The sequence below is a fragment of the Trichechus manatus genome, unplaced genomic scaffold (genome assembly GCF_000243295.1).
Source record: "Trichechus manatus latirostris isolate Lorelei unplaced genomic scaffold, TriManLat1.0 scaffold00057, whole genome shotgun sequence".
Taxonomy (NCBI): Eukaryota; Metazoa; Chordata; class Mammalia; order Sirenia; family Trichechidae; genus Trichechus; species Trichechus manatus.
This window is the reverse complement of record NW_004443993.1, coordinates 1474122-1494792: the sequence shown is the minus strand read 5'-3', so window position 1 is coordinate 1494792 and position 20671 is coordinate 1474122. Positions and strand designations below refer to the sequence as shown.

The 20671-nt window shown below is 52.6% G+C and overlaps 1 protein-coding gene across 7 annotated transcripts in view; it reads left to right on the top strand.

Moving 5' to 3' along the window:
• Positions 1 to 20671, top strand: part of DNM2 (dynamin 2) — a 98631-nt gene that overhangs the window by 24724 nt on the left and 53236 nt on the right. For all 7 annotated transcript variants that reach the window (XM_023733191.1, XM_012556134.2, XM_012556133.2 and 4 more), the window contains exon 2: positions 6515 to 6588. In XM_023733191.1, coding sequence (XP_023588959.1) covers positions 6515 to 6588 — 74 coding nt within the window. The remainder of the gene's footprint in view (positions 1 to 6514; positions 6589 to 20671) is intronic.

Sequence of the window (20671 nt, the reverse complement as noted above, 5' to 3'; positions counted from 1 at the left end):
GCACCTACTTTATGCATAGCCCTATTCTAGGCACTGAGGACATAGCAGGAAACAGAATAGACAAAAATCTTGTCCTCGGAGAGCCTACATGGTGGGGACGGGGAGCCAGACCAGAAGCAAATAAGTGACATGTAGAGTATGTTAGTGCTGTGGAACCAAACAAATAGCAGGAGGGAGATTGGGGGTGGGTGCGGGGGGTTGGAGCTGTGATTAGGGGTTGGGGAAGCCTCTTTGGGGAGGTGTCATTTGATCCAGAAGCTGAGGGAGCCAGCCCACCACGTCTGATTTTCCTCATTGCACCCAGCTGCCCCTGAGGTGGGTGGAGTCATCGCCTTCTTAACTGACTAGTGGGTTGGGGAAGCTGGCCCGAGGCCACACAGCATGTAGCAGCATTGTGGAAGTGGGTGAGGGGTTGGGCAGCTTTCAGTTCCAGCTAGGATGTGGTGACCTGTGGGTGAGGTCAAGGAGGAGGAAGCAGATGACTGAGGCCTGAAAGTCATTTCCAGATAAGTGGACAGTCAGTGTTCCTTCCGGCAGAGTTGTTTAGGAGGCCGGAAGGCGCCAAGGGTGCTCCTGCTGCTGTGTTCCTGACACCCTTTGGTGGGCCTTAGGGCAGGAACCCCTTGGAGATTTCTGGGCCTGGCCTAGGGGCTGCTTTTTGAGGCTCTCCTGGCCAAGGGTGGGTGTCCTTCGGCCTCTTTCCCTGCAGGCCTTCCCTCCTTTGCCCTGTCTCTTCCCCCTGCTCTTGTCCTTCAGGCTTTGGCACCATGCCTCCAGCCGGAGGCATAGTGGGGGGAGGGCGGCAAGAGGGAGACACTGTCAGAGGGGGTAACACCACATGGTCCAGAGGTGTGTCCAAGATGAAATTATGCTCTGCAGGACTTGAGCTGCTCCAGAAAGCCGGTACCCACTTTAGCCATGTTTCAGTGCTGCTGTCTGCTGCCAAGGCTCTCAGTGTCTGCTGGGACGATTCACCGGCCTGGGGGTGCTGCTCATGCCTCAGCAGTGGCAGCCCGGGCACCCCTGGAGCCCACCTGTCAACCCGCCTCTGTGCTTCTCCTTTTTGTTTGCCACTGTCAGCATCTATTCACCTTGAAATTTGGTGGTGGGCGCGCAACTTAGAGATTGCCCTCGGGCACTCATTACCCTCACTGTGCCCCTGCCCTCAGCCCCAGAAAGCCTTCCTCCTTGAGTGTGCCCAGAGCCCTCGGGGCTTCTCTTGGGCATTACTCTTGCCCTCATGTTTGAAAGAGGCACTAATTGTCCGTTGTCTTTGCTGGACGATGGTGGTGTCTGGGGCCTCACCATTGTCCTCCTGGTGCCTGACGCTCCAGACGCGTCCAGGGAACAGTCACAGGACGGCACATGCAAACGCCAGTGGGTTAAAGCCTTGTCCTGTATGGGGAGACGCCCATGGCTCCCACGTCCGATGAGCCTGCCGAGAGGCCAGACAACCTGATGGTCAGAGGGGTCAGACTCCGCCACTCATGGGCTCTGTGATCTTGGATAGGCATCTAACCTCTGCGCCTCAGCTGCATCTGTAAAATGGAGCTGACGGACTGATCTCCTTGGATTCTTGTCAAGGTCAAATGGGTTCATCCACAGAAAGTTTTTGCCTCCATGTCTGACACACAGGGAGCATTTGGTAACAGCTATTCCTTTTTTAAGTAATTTTTGGGTTGGTAATCCATATGGATGGTGTAAAATTCAGAGATACTCGAGAATGTGCTGTGGATCTCCCTCCCAGCCCATCCCCAGCCGCTTGGCTCTCTCCTGTCAGGGTCTAAATTTATAAGCAAATACACATGGGCTCTATTTTTTTCTGTTTTGTTTACTTCAGTCATAAACACTGACACTGTTCTGCAGCTTTTTTTTTTTTTTTAATTACACCCAAGAGGAAGTTCCATATTGAGAGATAAAGCATTTTTTTCTTTTTTTGGTGGCTGCACAGTGTTTTGGATGGACTGTAATTTATTTAACTAGTCCTCATTGATGGGCTTTGAAGTTCTTTAGATGTGAGCTATTCTTTTTACTGGAAAACTAACAAGATTGTAATGAATTTCCTGTGCAAATTTTAGTGGAATGTTCACTCGGTACTGTTGTATCTAAATTTTCATGTGCACCTCCTCCTGGGCTTACTTGTACTCATGACCTTTTTATTGAGATTTAACTTGATATGACAAAGTGGTAACTTGCACAAATGTTAAGTGTACATCATGATTTTTTTTGTAATAAATGCGTGCACCCTGGTAACCACTGGGCAGATCAAGATATAGAACTTTTTCAACATCCCAGAAAGTTCCCTCAGTCAAAGTTCAAGTTTACCGTATGACTCAACAGGAGAAACAAGGGCATATGTCTACACAAAGGCATGTATGAGAATGCCTACAGCAGCTTTGTTTGTAACGGCCCCAAACTGGAAAGACCCCAAATGTCCACCAACTGGGGAGTGGCTAAATGAACTGTGGTCCATCCATGCAGTGGAACACGACTAGGCAAAGAAAATTCTACACACAACGACTATGGGTACCCCCGGCAACCTGGACACTCCCACAGATGCTGGGGTGCCGGCTTCATGTACTTGCTGCCTCTGGGTTGTTTGGTTCCTGATGTGCTCCGCTAACACCCTTCAAAAAAAGAGTTGAAGAGGTGGAGCGGAGAAATTCCTGTGAATAGCACACGCTGTGACACCATGTCTCCAATGTGCACAGTGTTTCCTGTCGCTGCCTCTCAGGTCCCTGTCTGTGAGCCAGGTGGCGTGGGGCTCTGGGAGAGCCAGGGCCATGTGTGGTGGCTGCGAGGTTAACAGCCCCCAGCAGGCCCCTGTGTCCCTTGGAGAACCTGGTGGCTGACTAGTTGCGTGCCCTCTTGCAGCAGCAGCCTGGTGTCTGCCATGAAGTGGCATTGCTCTCCTGGAGACGCTGGGACATCCTCGCTGGGGTCAGGTGACCTGTGTCTGTCCTCCTTGCTCTTCCCCATGACTGGCCCACTCTCTCTGCCTCCAGGTTACACGTGGCTCAGAGAAGCCTTCCCTGTCTGTGGTGAAGTGAGTTCTTTAATGTGGCCTTTTGCCTTGGTTCTTTGGAAAAACAACTTGAGAGATTTTCCCATAAGCTCTGAGGAGTTACCTTTGCCTTAGTTTTCTACCCCAGAGGATTTGTTGCTCCTGTCTGCGTTGATTGACATTGCCTGGATAAGCTTAAACAACTTGATTTGATACTTTTTGTCTGGTCCTGGGCTGCAGCCTGCCCTGTGGTTGGTATGTACCTTGCAAGGATTGGTCAATAGACTATGCAAATGAAGTGTCTGTGGCCTACTGAATGAAGTGTCTGACAGCGGGGAGGCCGAAGGCAGAGGGGCCTGTCATCAGGGGACGGAGAGTCTGCCTGTTTTCAGGGGGCCAAGAGGAGCTGAGAGAGCTGTCCTACACTGAAGAAGGGAGGGATGTGCTCTTCATTTTGAGGGAGCCTTCCAGACCTTGCCTACATGCTTCCTGACCCTGAGTTGTACTTTGTTACTTCCTTAATAAATTACTTAACTGTAAGTATGATCTGTGAGCTCTGTGTGGCCATCGCAATGGATTATCGAACCCAGCAAAGAAGTAAAGGCTACCATAGGAGGGACAGCTGATGTGTCATAACTGATAAAAAGGTTGGAGTGTGGAGGTATGTCTGACCTCCACCTCATAGGAATCAGCTTTGGGCTGATCCTGGCCATTATCCCCCCTGAAGTTAGGTTCTGATGCTACTACTACTACTACTACTACCGTTTTACACCGACCATCCCAGCCCCCAAGCTAAGTACCCCTGCAGTGTGTCTTCTTAGTACCAACCCCTCATCCCCATCAGAATGTTGGTGTCAGTGTCCCCAGTACCTCCAATAGTGATAGTAGGTAGTAGTGGAGGCACTGTGGTCATCATAGTGCTAGAGGACCGTGATGCTGATTGTCTTGCTGTATATGGGACGTTACACCTACCCAGATAGGCGGTGAATAATCCTTGAGTGAATGAGCGTGTGACTTTGGTCACGTCATGCATCCTCTATGTGCCTCAGCCGCCTCATCTGTTGAATGGGAGTAATAGTAGTACTCCACCTCAGAGTTGTCAGCATGCAACATGGCACATGGTGTAAGGTGCTTGGCATGGGGCCTGGAGTATTTCATGGGCCCTCCGTCTGGCACTTGGGGCGTAGAGGGCTGGCCGTGCCCCACGGCTGTGGGAGGCAGGATGCAATGCAGAGGCAGGGGGCTCCAGGGGCTCCCTCATGTCCTGGGGTGTGTTCTGCCCTGCTCTGTCTCAGGCCCTCCCTCCCTCTCCCTCTCCCTCTCTCGCGCCAGTCAGTTCATCTCAGGTCGTGACTGTCTGCTTCCTAAACTGCTTTAGCCTCTGTCCAGAACCTGTTTGCTGCCGTCTTATGTTCCTGCCTCCCCAGTCCCGCCCCCATCATCCCTCGCCTGGACCAGTGCTGTTGCCTCCTGCCTGTCTCTTACCCCCACCCTTGCCCCATGGCAGCCACAGGTCTTTTAAACGCACATATCTGTTATAATCTGGCTGTACCTGAGCCCCATGGGCGGCCCTGCTCTCTAGAATGGTGACCAGACTCCTCCTCCAGGCCCCACCACCCCTGACCCTTCCCCCTACCAGCCCTGTGACTCCAGGCTGCTTCTCCTTCAGTGCCTGCTCTTCGCAGGCTGGGTTGTCCCTGCATGTGCTGTCACATCCCTGCACCCAGTCCAGAGGAGGCGCCGCTAAACATGGTTGGAGGACCAACAGGCTAATGGAACTTGCACGTCATTGTGCAGGGCGTGTGGCGAGGGTGCGTCTGCACCTTCATTCCACCCACTGGATGTATGAGGTCCCAGGGGTGCTGACACCCAGCCTGAGCTGAGAGCCACTGACTTCCCTCACCAACATGGGTAGGGCGCCCCCCCGAGGCACTGTGGTCATCATAGTGCTGGAGGACCGTGATGCTGTTTGTCTTGCTGTAGATGGGACGTTACACCTACCCAGCACCAGTTGTGCTTCGTCCTGCACAAATTTCAGACAGTTGAAATGTTCAGCTAGGCACCTATTTCAAACCCTGTTTGAAATTCCTGGAATTTACTCCTAAAACAACGAAGAGCCTTTTGCATGACTTTTAGTAAACTGTGAACGTTCTGATTCTTTCTTCAGGGCCTGCCTGGACCTCTGCCCTTTCCTCCCCTTTCTTAATATTGGAGCCCTGGTGGCACAGTGGTTAGGAGCTTGGCTGCTAACCAAAAGGTCGGCAGTTCAAATCCACCAGCTGCTCCTTGGAAACCCTGTGGACGCAGTTCTGCTCTGTCCTGTAGGGTTACTATGAGTTGGAATCGACTTGATGGCAATGAGGTTTTTTTTGTTTGTTTTTCTTTCTTAATGGTATGGTGTTGGCGTTGGGGTGTGTCAGGGACAGGAGCTCTCCTTCCCAGCAGAGAGGCGTTCTTCCGGTCTTCCTGCTTTTCTTGAAGCCAGGTGCATTTAGTGTTAAGTTGGTGCAGGTTCCTTGCTTACATCTTCTAGGGTGGTTGTGCCTGAGCATTTACATAGTAAAATATACAGGGTATATATATTTTTAATTAAACAGTTTTATTGAGGTACACTTTACATACTATGAAAGTCACCTATTTTAAGTTCAATGAGTTTTAGTGAATTTACAGAGTTGTACAAACATCACCACAGTCCGGTTTTAGAACCTTTCCGTCACCTCAGAAAGTTCTGTCCTGCCCTTTTGCAGCTAATCCCTGTTCTCAGCCCCAGCACCAACCTGCATATTTTGTCATTGACTGTTGTTGTTAGGTGACGATGAGTCGACTCCGACTCATAGTGGTGACCCCATGTACAACAGAATGAAGCATTGCCTGGTCCTTGACTCAATGGCAACAGGGTTTTTAAGAAGCCCTGGTGGCACAGTGGTTAAGCTTTCTGCTGCTGACGGAAAGGTCGGCAGTTCAAACTCCCCAGCCACTCTGCAGGAGAAAGATGTGGCAGTCTACTTCCATAAAGATACAGCCATGGAAACCCTATGGGGCAGTTCTCTGTCCTGTGGGGTTGCTATGGGTTGGAATCTGCTCGACGGCAACGCGTTTGGTTTTTGTCATTGGCTCCTTTCCTTCTATTTTGCCTTTATGCTCTAATTAAAAAATGTATATAGGAAATTTAGTGATCTCTTTTTGTATGTAGGAGATTGTTAAAATATTTGTTAGGGACAGGGCCCTCTGGGCGTGCTAGAGCGCACAGCCCGTGTGGCAGCTAAGTGAAGTCTGCAGGCAACAAGGAACACTTCTTTTGGCCACTGACCTTCAATCCAGCCCCTACCCCCTACCCCTGATATTCTCAGGACCCTCCAAGGCCAGAGTGTTCCCCAGTCTCCAGCTGGGGGTGGTGGCTTTGCTGAGATTGCCCAAGTTGCAGGAGGGTGGCCCCACCACATGTGATCACACTTTTTGCCTTACGAGACAGACGCGTGAGTAATTTCTCTCCCTTTCCCCCCCTCACAGGGACTTCCTTCCCCGCGGTTCAGGAATCGTCACACGGCGGCCTCTCATTCTGCAGCTCATCTTCTCAAAAACAGGTACGGTGGGGTAGCCTGCAGGCAGCCGGCTTCAGCAGGACATGAACGTGGACACAGGTGTCCAGGAACGAGGGCTGAGAGAGGAATCTTGAGTCCTGGGTTGTTGTTTGAGTTTGAGTGCACGTTTTCTACTTACATATGTAGGGAAGTTGAAGAACAGTTCAGCAAACAGCCACATGCCCATAAGGAGAGTCAGCAACTGACCAGGCTCCAGGCGGCCGTATTTGCTTATTGTAGAGAGTACTTTTTTTCTGAATCATTTTAAAACCAGTAGCAGACACTGTGCCGCCTCAACTGTAAATGCTCCAGTGCGCCTCCCATTGAAATAAGGACGCTTGTCTACATAGCCACGGTCAGAACCCAAGAAAAGGACTCACTCCTGACTATTACCTAATGCGTCCGGTCCGTATTCACGGGTTCCCAGTTGTCCCTCAGGTGTCTTCTCTGGCTGGCTTTACAGCTGCCCTCATTGATCCTGTCACACACTCATTGCAGTGGCTCATCTTTTAATTAGAGCAGAATCCTCACTGGTTACTTAACTTACGGCATTGACTTTTTGTGTGAGTGTGTGGCAAAAACAGACATAACAAAACGTTTCAACAATTTTTATAGGTACAGTTCCATGGCATTAATTACATTCATCATATTGTCAACCATCACCACTATCCTTTTCCAGATTATTCCACCACCATTAACAGAAACTCTTTGCCCCCTAAGCAAACAGCATTGACTTTAAAAAAAATCTATTTTATTTGTTGTTATTGTTGTTGAGAATATACACGGCAGAACATACACCAATTGCAACAGTTTCTACATGTACAGTTCGGTGACACTGATTACATTCTTCGAGTCCTGCAACCATTCTCACCCTCCTTTTCCAAATTGTTCCTCTCCCATTAACATAAACTCACTGCGCCCCCTAAGTTTCCTACCTAATCTTTTGAGTTGCTCTTGACAGTTTTACTGCCAGATAGATACTTCTTAAAAGAGCACAATGCTCAAGGAACACATTCTTTACTAGTTAAGCTAAACTGTTATCTGATTTAAAGAAGACTTCAGGGGATATTTTTGGTTTAAGGTTTAAAGATTATCTCAGGGCAGTAGTTTTGGGTGTTCATCCATGGAATTATTTTCCTGTTCTCTCCTTCCATGGCCTCGGTATATTTCTGTTCTTCCCACACAAGTCTGATCTGATGTGGCACGTGTCCCGGCTTGAAACCCACTCGGCCCCCTCCAGTCAAGGGGGCTTTGTTGAAAGCATCTCTGGCCAGAAGCTGGCCATGGAGAGGGGAGCTGTTGGGGGTGGGGCCTCTCGTCTCCAGAATTGTTAGGAGTCTGCCTGCTGCATTCTAGGCTAACTTTGATTACCAGCTCTGTGTGTGCCAGATTTACCATGACCTTGTTACCCTCACCCCCCACCCCCATAGCACATACACTGGGAAGGCTGCAGACACACCCCTATTTACAGACAAGGAAACTGAGGTGTAGCCAAGTTATCTGTCTTTTTAGTGGGTGCAGATCTGCCATCTGCCAGCAGGTAGATCTGACTTAGAGCCCACCTCATCAGTTTCAAGGCATGGTGAGAGGGCCATGCCTTGAAATTGAGGAGCAGTTTGTGTGTATAAGCAACCAACCCCACAGAGGTTGTGGTGTTGTGCGGGGTCAGCCTCTCCCCTTCATCCTCCTGACTCTACCCAATCCAGAGGGGTAGGCATGACTTTCCTATAAGATCTCTGGCTGATCTTGGCTCTAATGAGAGGCAGGAGCTGATTGGCCCAGCACCTGCTCTCTGTGAGCTCTGCCACGTTATAGGTCACAGGCGTGCCAATGGGCTGGCTCCTCTGCGTTCAGCTGTCCAGTCAGCTGTGCCGGGAAGGGGCAGTGGTGGAGCTGCTGTTTCAGAGATTGATGAGGATCAGTCAACTATAGTGCTTGGCAGGAGATAGGCTTCTGCTTGTGATTCAGCACAGTGAGTTCCCAGGGGATGCTGATGCTGCTGGTCCAGACACACTTGGGAAACCTCTTACCTTTGAGAATCTGGGCTGGGAGCCAAGACTTCCCAGGTTCCAAATCTGGCACTCCCCCCCGCCACTACCTGTCTGGCCCCCGGAGAGGTACTGCTGCTCACAAGTCATGTTTCCTGCAGGACAGTGAAGATAGTAATAGTACCGCCTTTGTCAGCTGCCATGAAGATCGCATGTTTCAGTACACCGACAGCCCTTAGAACAGTGTCTGGCACACACCAGGCCCTCCATGAATGGTGCTGTCCTTACGGCTGCAATTTTGTGCGTGCTGCTGGCTTGTTTGGGCATGGGGTGGTCGGAGAACCGATGATCGCTGGCTTCCTGTGCTGGAAGGTTGCTTGGCTGTGCCAAAGCAGGAGGGTGGTTCCCATGGCCTCCACTGAGCGCTTAGGGCTGCTGCCCACTGCCTGCCTTTCACACAACAGGTAGGGGAGACTCAGGGAGCAAGAATGTGTGGGAGATGAGCAGGCTTCCCCGAGGAAGTGATGTTTGAGCTGCGGCTGGCAGGTGCATTGGGGTGTGTTGGGAAAGGAGAAACTGTCCTTCCCAGCAGAGAGGAGTGTGGGGGTAGACCCAAGGTGGTGATGCCCATAATGGCCTGTCAGAGGAACTGAAATTCTTCCCGGGTGAGGGGAAACACGTGATGAGTGTAGGCCTGTTGGGAGCACTGAAGGCAGGGCCAGTGAGCTCACCCATCTGCCCAAGATTAACCTGACCTGGATTAACCTGGAAATCTCCATTCCTGGCCTTCACACTTGACAGAGGAGGAAATGGAAACTTGTGTAGGGGCACACGCAAGGGTTACCTCTAAGCCGAGCCTTGGGGAGTGTGGCCTGAGGCCAAGGTGTGGCTTGCCACTGTGACTGTTGGTGGAGAGGAGACCGCAGGGGGACCAGGGAGGAGCAGGAGCAGGCACCTGGGCAAGTGGTGGGGGCTGCTGGGATTAGGTGGCAGCCTTGGAGACCAAGCCATGTTTGGGTCGCGGGTATTTTGCAAAAGGCAAGCCACCAGAACATGCTGATGGGCTGCATGTGGGGATAGGGGGAGAGGCCTGTCTTAGTTACCTAGTGCTACCGTAACAGAAATACCACAAGTGGATGGCTTTAATGAACAGAAATTTGTTTTCTCACAGTTTAGGGCGCTAGCTGTCCGAATTCAGAGTGCAGACACTGGCGGAAGGCTTTCTCTCTCTGTTGGCTCCAGAGGAAGATCCTTGTCTCTTCTGAGTTTCTGCTCCTGGGTAGCCTTCATGTGGCTTGGCATCTCTCTTCCCCCATCTCTGCCTCCTCGCTTGCCTGTTTAATCTCTTTTATATCTCAAAAGAGATTGATTTAAGACACACCCTACACTAATCTTGTCTCGTTGACATAACAAAAACAACCCATTCCCAAATGGGATTATAACCACAGGCATAGAAGTTAGGATTTACAACATATATATGAGGGGGACACAATTTAATCCGTAACAAAACCCTTCCTGTGTCTCCAGCTTGAGTACTCTCCCCCACCCCCTGCAGCCTGACCACAGCATTTCCAGTCTTTTATTGCCCTAAGTAAATGCATGCCCACTTCGTGCCAGGCCTCAGCGGGATGCCTGTGAGGCAGCATGAACACACTGATGTTGTTCTGACCCTCTCTAAGCCCTGGCCCAGTGCGGGCAGTGGACATGGGGCCGATCGTCATACCAGTGTCTTCATGCCGCTGTGGTCCTGCTAAGAGGGGAAAACACAGGGGAGTGTGGGAGAGTATGATGGGCATCGGACCTCCTTTGGCGCCAGGGGCAGGTGCAACAGCAAACGCAAAGGTGTAAGGGGAGGCAGTGAGGCTGGGCAGGGACAGGAGGCCAGCCTCACAGGTGAGGGATTCTGGCTGTGAGGAGCTGTGAATGGCAAGTAGGGTGGGCAGAGACCAACTAGCTGTGAGTTCTGGGAAGTCCCGCTAGCTGCCTCATGGAGCAGGGACCAGGCAGGGCCAGGAGTGCTGTGGGGAGGCCAGTGAGTTTGGTCATGGGGCACCCCACTAACAGGAGGGAGGAAGCTAAGCGCAGTGTGGGCCGCATTGATTGCTGGGACTTAGGAGGCTCTGGGGTCTACACTGGTTGTGTGCTTGAGAGAGTGGAATTTCATTGAGCCCAGCTCTTGGGGACAGGAGAGCCTGGGGTGAAGATCATGGGCACTGAGCCTGCGAGTAAAGATCATGGGCATTGGCCAAGGACCTCAGGCAGGTGGCTTTCATCTCTGTGCTTCTCTTTCCTCATCTGTAAAAAGGGGATGCTAGTGGCACCTCCCTCGTGGCTATGACATCCATGTGGCTGCCTCTTCCTGTGAGGTCCGGGGTCCAGAGATGTGACTTCTGACACTGGGCCTCATTCCTCCTCTCTGATGCCTGAGACTCCAAGTGTTACGTGGCTTCTTGTTCCACCTGGTCTCAGTGAACCATTACTTTTAACCGACTTAGTTTAAAAATTACCTGAGGCTGCCGTCACCAGGAAGTTTGTTGGCCTGTGGGTGAACCCTGCCCCTCCTTGGGCACCAACCCTGGCTGTTGAGGACTGTTCCTGTATGGAATGTGGACGATACGAGCGGGTATCCTAAGCCCTCCCCACTGAGCCTTGACCTTATCTTGTGCTCCTCAGAGGCTTCCCTTGCACTCAGAATAAAACCCAACCCCCTTCTCAAGGCCTTGTGGCCCTGCCTGTTAGGGCCTTGCTGGCCTCTGGGGCCCCACCTCCTTCTCGTCCTGCCTTTAGCCCGCTTTTCCCTCCTGACCCTCAAGTCCAGCTCGTTTGTTCTGCCTGAAGGCCTCTGTGCTCCCATTCCTCCCTGCCTGGTGCGCCCTGCCCCAGTCCCCACGCCACCGTTCCCTTTCATCCAGCAGGTGACCCTTCCTCGGAGCCCTCCCTGACCACATGCCCACGCGGTCACTCACTGCCTCGCTGCCTGCCTTCCTCCACAGCGTGTGTCTTGTGACATCATCCTCTTTTATTTCTTAATGGTCTTTCTCTTCCCACGAGAATATCAGTGCCACGAGGACAGGGACATTGATCTGCTTTGTCCACCTCTCTGCCCCCAGTGCCTAGTATGGGGCCTGGCACACAGTAGGCTCTCAGTTAGCATCAGCTGAGTGCCTGAGCAGGCTCCAAGGGCACCCACTGTGGAAGGGCTCCCAGGTGGAAGGCAGGCAGGATTATCAACGACTCTTTATCTAACACCTTCCCCCTGGGAGCTGGGCCCTATCGGGACCCTTTTTCTAAAGCCCCGTGGACTCTGCAGCATCGAGGCATGGGCCTGGGCCTTGATGACGAGACCACTGCTCAGAGCTGGCGCAGGTCAGGCTGGGATTGGCTGGCATGTCAGCCCAGGGCCGTTAGCTTCCCAGAAGCAGCATGTCCTGAACTCGGAGATGCTCAAGACTTGTCTTGAATGAGAGGGGGCTCGAAGGCCAAACGAGTGTCGGAAATGATGGGTGCTGCACCCCCTGCTTGGTCTACTGAAGGCCTTGAAAAGTCCTGCATGAACAGATCCTATTGTGTAGTACCCAGGGTTTCCCAAACGCCTTTGAGCCCTGAGCCATTGCTTCCTGCCTGGCCTGCCAGTCAGCGCTGTCTCTCTGCCACCGGGACTCAGCCTGGTTGTTCAGCTCTCTGCTTGGTTAAGGTGTGGGAAAGGGATGGACAGAGCCCCTCCTGCAAAGCGCTAAGACCCTGAGGCGCCTTGCACATTTCCCTAAGCTGTCTGCCCTTGCTGCGGGCCAGCACTGCAGGACTTGATTACATTCTCACGGTGGCCCCGGTGTTGGCTTCTGTACTGTCCTGTTTTATTTGCGGGGAAACTCAGGCAGTGAGAGGAGGGCCAGAAGCTAGCTGAGTGTGGCCAGGCTGGGTGGAACACTCCTACCTCTTCCTCCTTCCCATCACTTCCCAGAATCACATCCCGGTGTCTGGCTTGTGCTCTCCAAGCCCGAGGGGCCAGGCCAAAGGTGGTTTCTTGGCAGAACTTTGGCATTTTGTAATTCTTAAGAAATACCAGCAGACACCTACCTGGCCAGCTTGAGGTGGGAAGGGCCATCCCTGGAGTGTGCCTCCAGGTGCTGTGAGTCTCCATGAGCCCTTTAAAGCAAGGAGGGTTCACAGACCTCATGGAGGCCAGGCCTGAGGGAGCTGCAGCCTGTCTGTCAAGGGTTTGCTTCCTTATGCCCCAGGCAGCCTGACCCTGGGAGGGAGGCAGCAGGTGCCTTGAAGACTCAGGGGTTGCTGGGGTGAGGGATTTGCTGTTTAGCACAGTGGGGACGTGCTGGAAGTTTGGCGGTTTTTATTGAGCAGCCACTCTGTAGTAGACCCTGGGGGAGGACAGTGAACACACTCAGTTCTTGCCCTCTTGTGGCTTGGTGTTATTCGGGGGAGCTGAGCAGTGAGCAGTGGGATTGAGAGTGTAGGGTCTGTTGTGGAGGAGAGGGTGAAGGGCGCGGCGGGGGCATACCTGGAGCCCAGGGGGTCGGGGCCTTCCCTACAAGAGTGTTTAGAGCGGAGGCCCGAAGGAAGCCGGGGAGTGAGCCAGGGGGACCTGGCGGGAGGGCAGAACTTTTCTGCAGAAAAACTGCCACTGCAACCACTAAGCACAGTTAGGACCCGGCGGGGAACCCTGCGGGTATGAGGGTGGCTGGCTGGCCCAGGGCTGGCGGCAGCGTGACAGCTGGATGAGGGCCTGTTTTATTCTTTTGTTTAGTGACAAATGCCTTTTGAGGACTTGCTGGGCACCAGGCCCTGGGCTGGGTCCCACGGAGCCCCTGGGCCACTCAAAGAAGGGGAGCCCAGGCTGCGGAGGGAGCGTCAGGGAAGGCCTCTTGTGACCCTCCTCCCAGGGAAGACAGCTGACTTGGCGTCCTGGGAAGGGCAGTCCAGGCAGGGGGACAGCACAGCAAAGGCTGGGATGCACGTCGACCCAGAGACCTGCACCAAGCCTGCACAGCTAGAGCGTAGTTGGCCAGCAGGAGTGACAGGGCAGCAGAGACCCCAGCACCAGGCCTGGAGAGCTGAGGGTGGTGGGATGCCCCCGCAGGGGAGTAAGGTGGTGCAGTTGCCTTTGGGTCCAGAGTTCAGCCTGTGTGGCCTGTCGACCTCCTCTCCTGTCTTTTCTGCCCACAGAGCAGCACGTGCTGTGGGCCCACAGAAAGCTTTGCGGGTAGCCCTTTCCCGAGGGCACGTGGGGTGTGCTCGCCGTCCTCCCCGCAGCCCTTTGAGGAAGTGCTTGTTTTACCCTATAGGAGACGTGAGGAAACTGAGGCCAAGACTCACATGCCTCAGTTCCATTGTTCCAGGGGACCTTCTACCAGTGCCCCGGGGCTCTCTAGTGCCGCCCCTTCTGCAAATGTATTCTTTCCAGGGGCTGAGTTCCAGCAGAGGCATGTGGAAAATAGCGCCTATGGCAAGCACTAAAATTGGACCCCTGTGCAGGGGCAATCTCTAAGTTGCACCTCCCCCCCTCAGTTTCAGCGCACCCAGGGCAATCTCTCACCTCCACCACTCCCCTGCAATTTCAAGATAAATAGAAGTTGATAGTGGTGACCATCAGCAGAAATGCTTTGCCCCCTCACAGACACCTTTCATATTTATGGCGTCTCAGAATGTCATTCCACATCTTGTCTGTTACCCCCTTGGACTTGTGCCCGGGGCCACGTGCCCCCTCTACGTGCACGTGACACCCCCTCCCCCCAATCTATGTGTCTGCTGTGCTTGAGGAAGGACGTTGGGCCATCCTGGGTTAGTAGAAACTACGGCAGAGGTGGGGTAGTTTAAGTGGCACCCAGGGCACGTGCCATACCTTAGATACGCCTGAGCCCACAGCCCCGGGCGGCCACCCGGGCAGCATCCTGGAGAACTTGCTCTGTGCCTGTGGGGTGTGTGCAGTTGTTGAAACACTGAGGCGCTGGCCCCGTGACTGGTGGAACTGGCTTTATCATCTGCACACAAGTTTGGGGAACCTGGGCCTCCCTTCACATCTCATGCTGTAGCTGGGCAGGGAGGGAGGGGCTGCTGATTGCTGGGGAGCAGGCCAGGCAAGGAGAGCTCAGCCTCAGTGCTATAAGCACTGACCAGCCGAGAGAGAGGTATCAGGCCACTGAGCGGGCCCAGCTCAGCCTCAGCCCTGTGACTTGTTCTTCAGACTGTGGGTCATAAAAGCAATCATCTCCAGCTTTGACCCTCCCCATAAGGAAACTGAGGTGCAGAGGGGGAGCCCCTTGGCCAGACTACGCGAGGCAGCCTGGCTGCAGAGTCCCGTGCCTCGCCCTTCCACCCCACCCTTATTAACCCCCAAGGCCCAGAGTAGCTTCAGGACATGGGTAAAGGCTGTCACTTCAGAAAGATGGCACATGTGCAGATCCACCCGACTGCATCCATCGTCTTGGTGCGGCAGGGACCACCTGGGTGTGGTGCTGGGCAGCCAGGCTGAAGGCAGGGGCCAGTGGAGACCTGCAGGCCGCCTCCTCCAGGAGGCTTCTCCTGCTTCCTGGTATGTTAGATCTTCCTGAGCTCCCAGGACACCTGCCCTTCTCTGTTGTGACCAGCACTTGTGTTGTGTCTGCCTCCCCTGCCAGACCCAGCACCCAGCTGACCTCGCTTCCTGCTGGGCCCCTGAGGCCCAACTAGGGACAGGCCTGGCCCTTGTGGTCAGGAAGTGCTTTGGGAAGGAAGGGAGGAGCAGGGGAGGGGGAGGGGCAGCATGATGGTCCCTTTATGTCCAGTTTGGTGGCATTGGGGGAGTGGACCACCTCATGGAAGGTATCCTAGGGATCATATCACTTTTCCGGTGGAGTCACTCAGTGGTGTACATGATTATCGAACACTTTCTGTGTGCTGGGCCCTGTGCTGGGTCCTGCGGACACAGCCGTGATCAAGGCAGCATCCCAGGCATTCAGGGTGCAGGTGTTGTGCACAGGCATCATGATATGTCAGATGGTGATAAGCGCTTCCAAGAAAAGGAAGGGAGAGGATGCTGGGGTGGGGCTGGGGAATTGCTGTAGGGAAGGGGACAGTGGGAGGTACTGTGTGACTTGCAAGAGTTGCTTGCCCTGTGCAATTTTAGGGCAATGACTGAGTTTTCTGCTCTCTGCTGTAGTTCTCTGCCCTCCTGCCCACCCCTCCCTGAAGGTTGCAGTGCTGGCTGCTGCCCTTCCTGTGTAACCCCAAGAAATAGGCCGTGTTGTGACCCCATTTGATAGATCAGGAAACTGAGATCTGGGTGAGTGCTCTGACTGCGGAGTCTGAGCTCATAGTGCCCACAGCGTGCTGCCACTGCACGCCAGTTTCTTGAGTGCCACAGCGGGCAGATCACAGCCCCATAAACATGAGCCAGGGTGACCTGGCTCTGATGGGGAGGAGGCCCAAGATACACGATGGGATGCGGGCAGGTGCAGTCAGGGAAGGCTCCCTGGAAGATGGGAGAGTCAAACAGGCCCTGGGGGTGGGGGAGGGGGACAGGGTCAGAGGCCTGCAGGGGAGAAGGCCCGTGTCCTGGCCCCCAGACCCTTTTCCATCCCACCTTTCCTTTCCACTCCTTGAAGAGGGATGTTCTGTCGCTGGTGCTGAGCCTGGGGCCTCGAGCCGGAAGAGAACTGAGGTTGACTGCAGGGGAATTGGGAAACTGTTCCATTTTTAGTGTCTGCTGCAGGAAGAGCAGCCGAGTGTTTCCTCTTGTCCCTGTAGAGGGCCAGAGCATGACTGCGTTTGGAAGCCTGGTCAGCTGACAGGGAGGGTGGGGGTGGGGGATCTTGGCCTCTTGAGTTCTAACAAGCTGGCGTCCTCATTGCCCCTGCTTCCAGGCCGTCTGTGCCCCAGCTGGATGCAGTGATCTCAGCCCATTGCGTTCCCCTCGATCCCTGTAGCAGAGGTTCAGAGAGGTGAAGAACCTTCCAGTGGCCTCCTAACATTGTCTGCTGTCTGGCTTGAGAGTCATTACCTGGAGCCAGATTATATGTGTTCCAAATCCCAGCCCTACCACTGAGTAGCCCCCTGAACTTGGGCCAAGTCACTTTGCCTATCTGGGTCTCAGTTTCCTCATTTGTGAAATAAGGATCATGGAAGCATATACTTGTTAAGGTGGCTGTGAGGAGGAAATGGGACCACACGCAGGGCTTAGCCAGTGAGCCAGGCCTGAACGTCGGCCATAGTTGGTTACGTTATGTTGAAGGGACAGCAGACAGCCTTGTGCTCATTTCTTTCTGCCTCCTTACACCGCTGGGTAGAGATTCTAGACCTTCCAGGCTTTCCATGTCAGCAGGGGTTCATCTCCATCCTTTTGAGGCAGCTGTGTATGCCTATGCTGTGATTTATGTAGCCAGGTCTCCTCCTGGTGGACATTGAGGCAATTTCCAGTTTTTTCCTTTCATTAGCGATGTGACAATGCACATCTGTGCATATCTGCAGTGGCCCCGCTCTTTGGCTTGCTTGCCAGCATGTCTTCCTCCCCTCTTCATTTTAGCATAATACCCAGGGGTTGTGACCTCACCGCCTGGAAGGTTCCCACTCCTCCAACATTTTCCTGTGAAAATGCAAACATACAGAAAAGCTGAGAAATTGTGCAGTGAATACCACCTACAGTCTACAATGAGCATTTCTTGCATTTGCTTGATTATATCTCTGCGCTTGGGTTTCAGTTTCTGTAGCTTGGTGACAGGACCAGCATGGCCTCCTTGGTCCCTTATTTGTTCCCCCTTCATGGCGACATCACGAAGGCTTTTAAATACCCCGGGCTGAGGAGGCGTAAAAAGCCCTATTAAATCCACTTGGTTCTTTCTTGAAAGCTCTTCTCCTGAGGGGTTCATGTCTAGGTGGGGGCCCCCCTGGAACAGCCAGGAGAGGAGAAGGGATAGTGAGGCAGGCTGTCGTGAGGCTGGCGAGAGCGTCCCCTCCCCACACTGTGTGGGTGCGGTGGGGAAGAAGGAGTGAATGAGTCCTGCAGACACGTGTGTGGGGATCTTGGCGAGCTGGAGCGTGCTGCTGGCATCTCCTGATTCCACTAGGACAGCGGCTTCTAACTTCTTTTGACTGTAACCCACAGTGAGGGAGGTTTTACTTTGTGACCCAGGACCATCTCATGTACAATACCAAACCAGCAGCTTCCTCAGACGTCCCGACCCATGCTCTGGGCAATGCATGCCCTTATTGCCTCTTCTGTTCTGTTCACCTGAGGAGCCCTGGAGGTGGAGTGGGTAAGCCCTCGGCTGCTAACTGAGAGGTTGGCAATTCGAACCCACCAGCCGCTCCACAGGAGAAAGATGTGGCAGTCTGCTCCCGTAAAGATTACAGCCTTGGAAAGAGTATGGGGCAGTTCTACTTCGTCCTATTGAGTCCTGACTCAATGCCGTGGGTTTATTCTGTTAATAAATAAACAAATGCACACATCACAACTTACCAGCTGCTGTTTTTGGACTCATACATGTCCTGATGAGTAGTTTTCAGAATACTGCAGCAGAATGTCAGTTCCTCGGGGACTGGATCTCGGCCAGTTTTGTTCCTGTAGAATGTGGAATGTTGTCTTAGGCTGGGTTCTCTAGAGAAGCAAAACCAGTAAAGTGTATAAATATGTATGTATAGAGAGATTATATCAAGGAAACAGCTCACGTGATTGTAGAGGGTAGAACGTCCCAAGTCCGTGGATCAGGGTAGAGGCCTCTCCCAAGTCACACAGCTGCAGAAGCTGGCAAGCCCAAGATCGGCAGGTCGGAGAGCAGGGCTCCCACTCACAGGCCGTGCAGATCGACGAATCCCAGGTTCGGCAGATAAGCTGACAGCTCAAGTCCCAGGAACGGGAAATTAGATGACAGGAAGCAGCCGTAGGTTCCAGAGAGAGCAAAAAGCCAGAATGTCTGCTTATATACAGATGCGAGCCACACCCCCAAGGAGACTCCCTTTCATCTGATTGGCTCCTCACAGTATATTGAATCATGGGAGTGATTACATTAAAACACTAAGAATCATGGCCCAGCCAAGTTGACACACAATCTTAACCATCACAGTCCACCCCTTGTCAACTTGGCACATGTACACATCTCCTTAAACCATACATAATCTCTGAATAAAGACAGTTAGAAAGTCATACTTGCGCCTAACATGATACAACTAACACACGTACAATCGAAAATGCACTAGCCCCGTTTACAGCTTATATTTTATAAGTGAAGGAAACAAAAATATTTGATGCACACATACAAAGTAGAAATACTCATAATGATTACAGTCCCCATTTCTGCAACTGGTCACGTGGCCGTAACTGGTATTTAGAACTGCCTTCTTCCACTACCCATTCTGTATTCCCTTTGCCCTCAGCAAGCACCTCAGCTGGTCGTGGTTCTTTGCCTGGTGGGGTGACCCAAACCTTCATTCCTGAAGGGTCTGGGTCATTAGTAGTCATGTCAGAATTAGGTTGCTGTAGTTTTCCATTGACTTTAATCACAGGGCATGGTAGTACTAAGAGATGCCCCAAGGAATCTCCTGCATTCCAGACATACTCTTCTTTACCTCCATTATGTAATATCAGTCTGATTTCCTCTTTGTAATCAGGATCAGTCACACCAGCCGGTATGGTAACTCCCTTCTTTGCCTGTTGATCCAGAGCCATAAGGAGCCCAAAGTGGCCAGGTGGCATTCTTAACTTCCAGTTCAATGGAATCAGTGATGTGTCTCCAGGTGGGAGCATTCCTCCTTTTGGAATTAAGAGCTCTAGGCCTGCAGAGCATAAGGTCGAGGGGACAGGAAGCAAAAATCTTGCAAGTGGGTCACTAGGGGTAATAGTGAGTGGTGTCCCATTTCCACCCCTTGATTCCTGAACCTGTGAATCCTGGCTATGGGAGAAATAGCACTGTATATTGGACGCTGGTTTAAAGCATATACAGCCTTCTGGAGAACATTGCCCCAACCCTGCAAGGTATTGCCACCTAGCTGGCGCCATAATTGTGTCTTTAGAAAGCCATTCCATCGTTCTATCAAGCGAGCTGCTTCAGGATGATGGGGAACATGGTAAGACCAGTGAATTCCATGAGCATGGGCCCACTGCCGCACTTCATTTGCTGTGAAGTGAGTCCCTTGATCTGAGGCAGTGCTTTGTGGGATACAGTGACGGTGGATAAGGCATTCTGTAAGTCCACGGATGGTAGTTTTGGCAGAAGCATTGCATGCAGGTAAGGCAAATCCATATCCAGAGTAAGTGTCTATTCCAGTAAGGACAAAACACTGCACTTTCCATGATTGAAGTGGTCCAGTGTAATCAACTTGCCACCAGGTTGCTGGCTGATCACCTCAAGGGATGGTGCCATATCGGGGACTTAGTGTTGGTCTCTGCTGCTGGCAGATTAGGCACTCAGCAGAGGCTGTGGCCATGTCAGCCTTGGTGACGGGAAGTCCATGCTGCTGGGCCCATGCATAACCTCCATCCCTGCCACCATGGCCACTTTGTTCATGTAATGACGGGAGTAGCTGGGGAAAGAGGATGACTGGTTTCCACAGAATGCGTCATCCTATCCACTTGATTGTTAAACTCATCCTCTGCTGAGGTCACCCTTTGGTGAGCATTCACGTGAGACACAAATATCTTCATTTCTTTAGCCCATTCAGAGAAGTCTATCCACATACCCCTTCCCCATAAATCCTTGTCTCCAATTTTCCAATCATGTTCCTTCCAAGTCCCTGACCATCCAGCCAAACCACTGGCCACAGCCCATGAATCAGTATATAATCGCACATCTGGCCATTTCTCCTTCCAAGCAAAGTGAACAACCAGGTGCACGGCTCGAAGTTCTGCCATTGAGAGGATTTCCCTTCACCACTGTCCTTCAGGGAGGTCCCAGAAAGGGGCTGTAGTCCTGCCACAGTCCTCTTTCGAGTGGCACTTGTGTATCGCGCAGAACCATCTGTAAACCGGGCACGAGTTCTCTCTTCCTTAGTCAACTGATCATAAGGAACTCCTCATGAGGACATAGGTGCAGACTGGGAGATTGAAGGTAATGTGACAGGAGTGGAGACCGTGGGCATTTGGGCCACTTCCTCATGCAACTTACTTGTGCCTT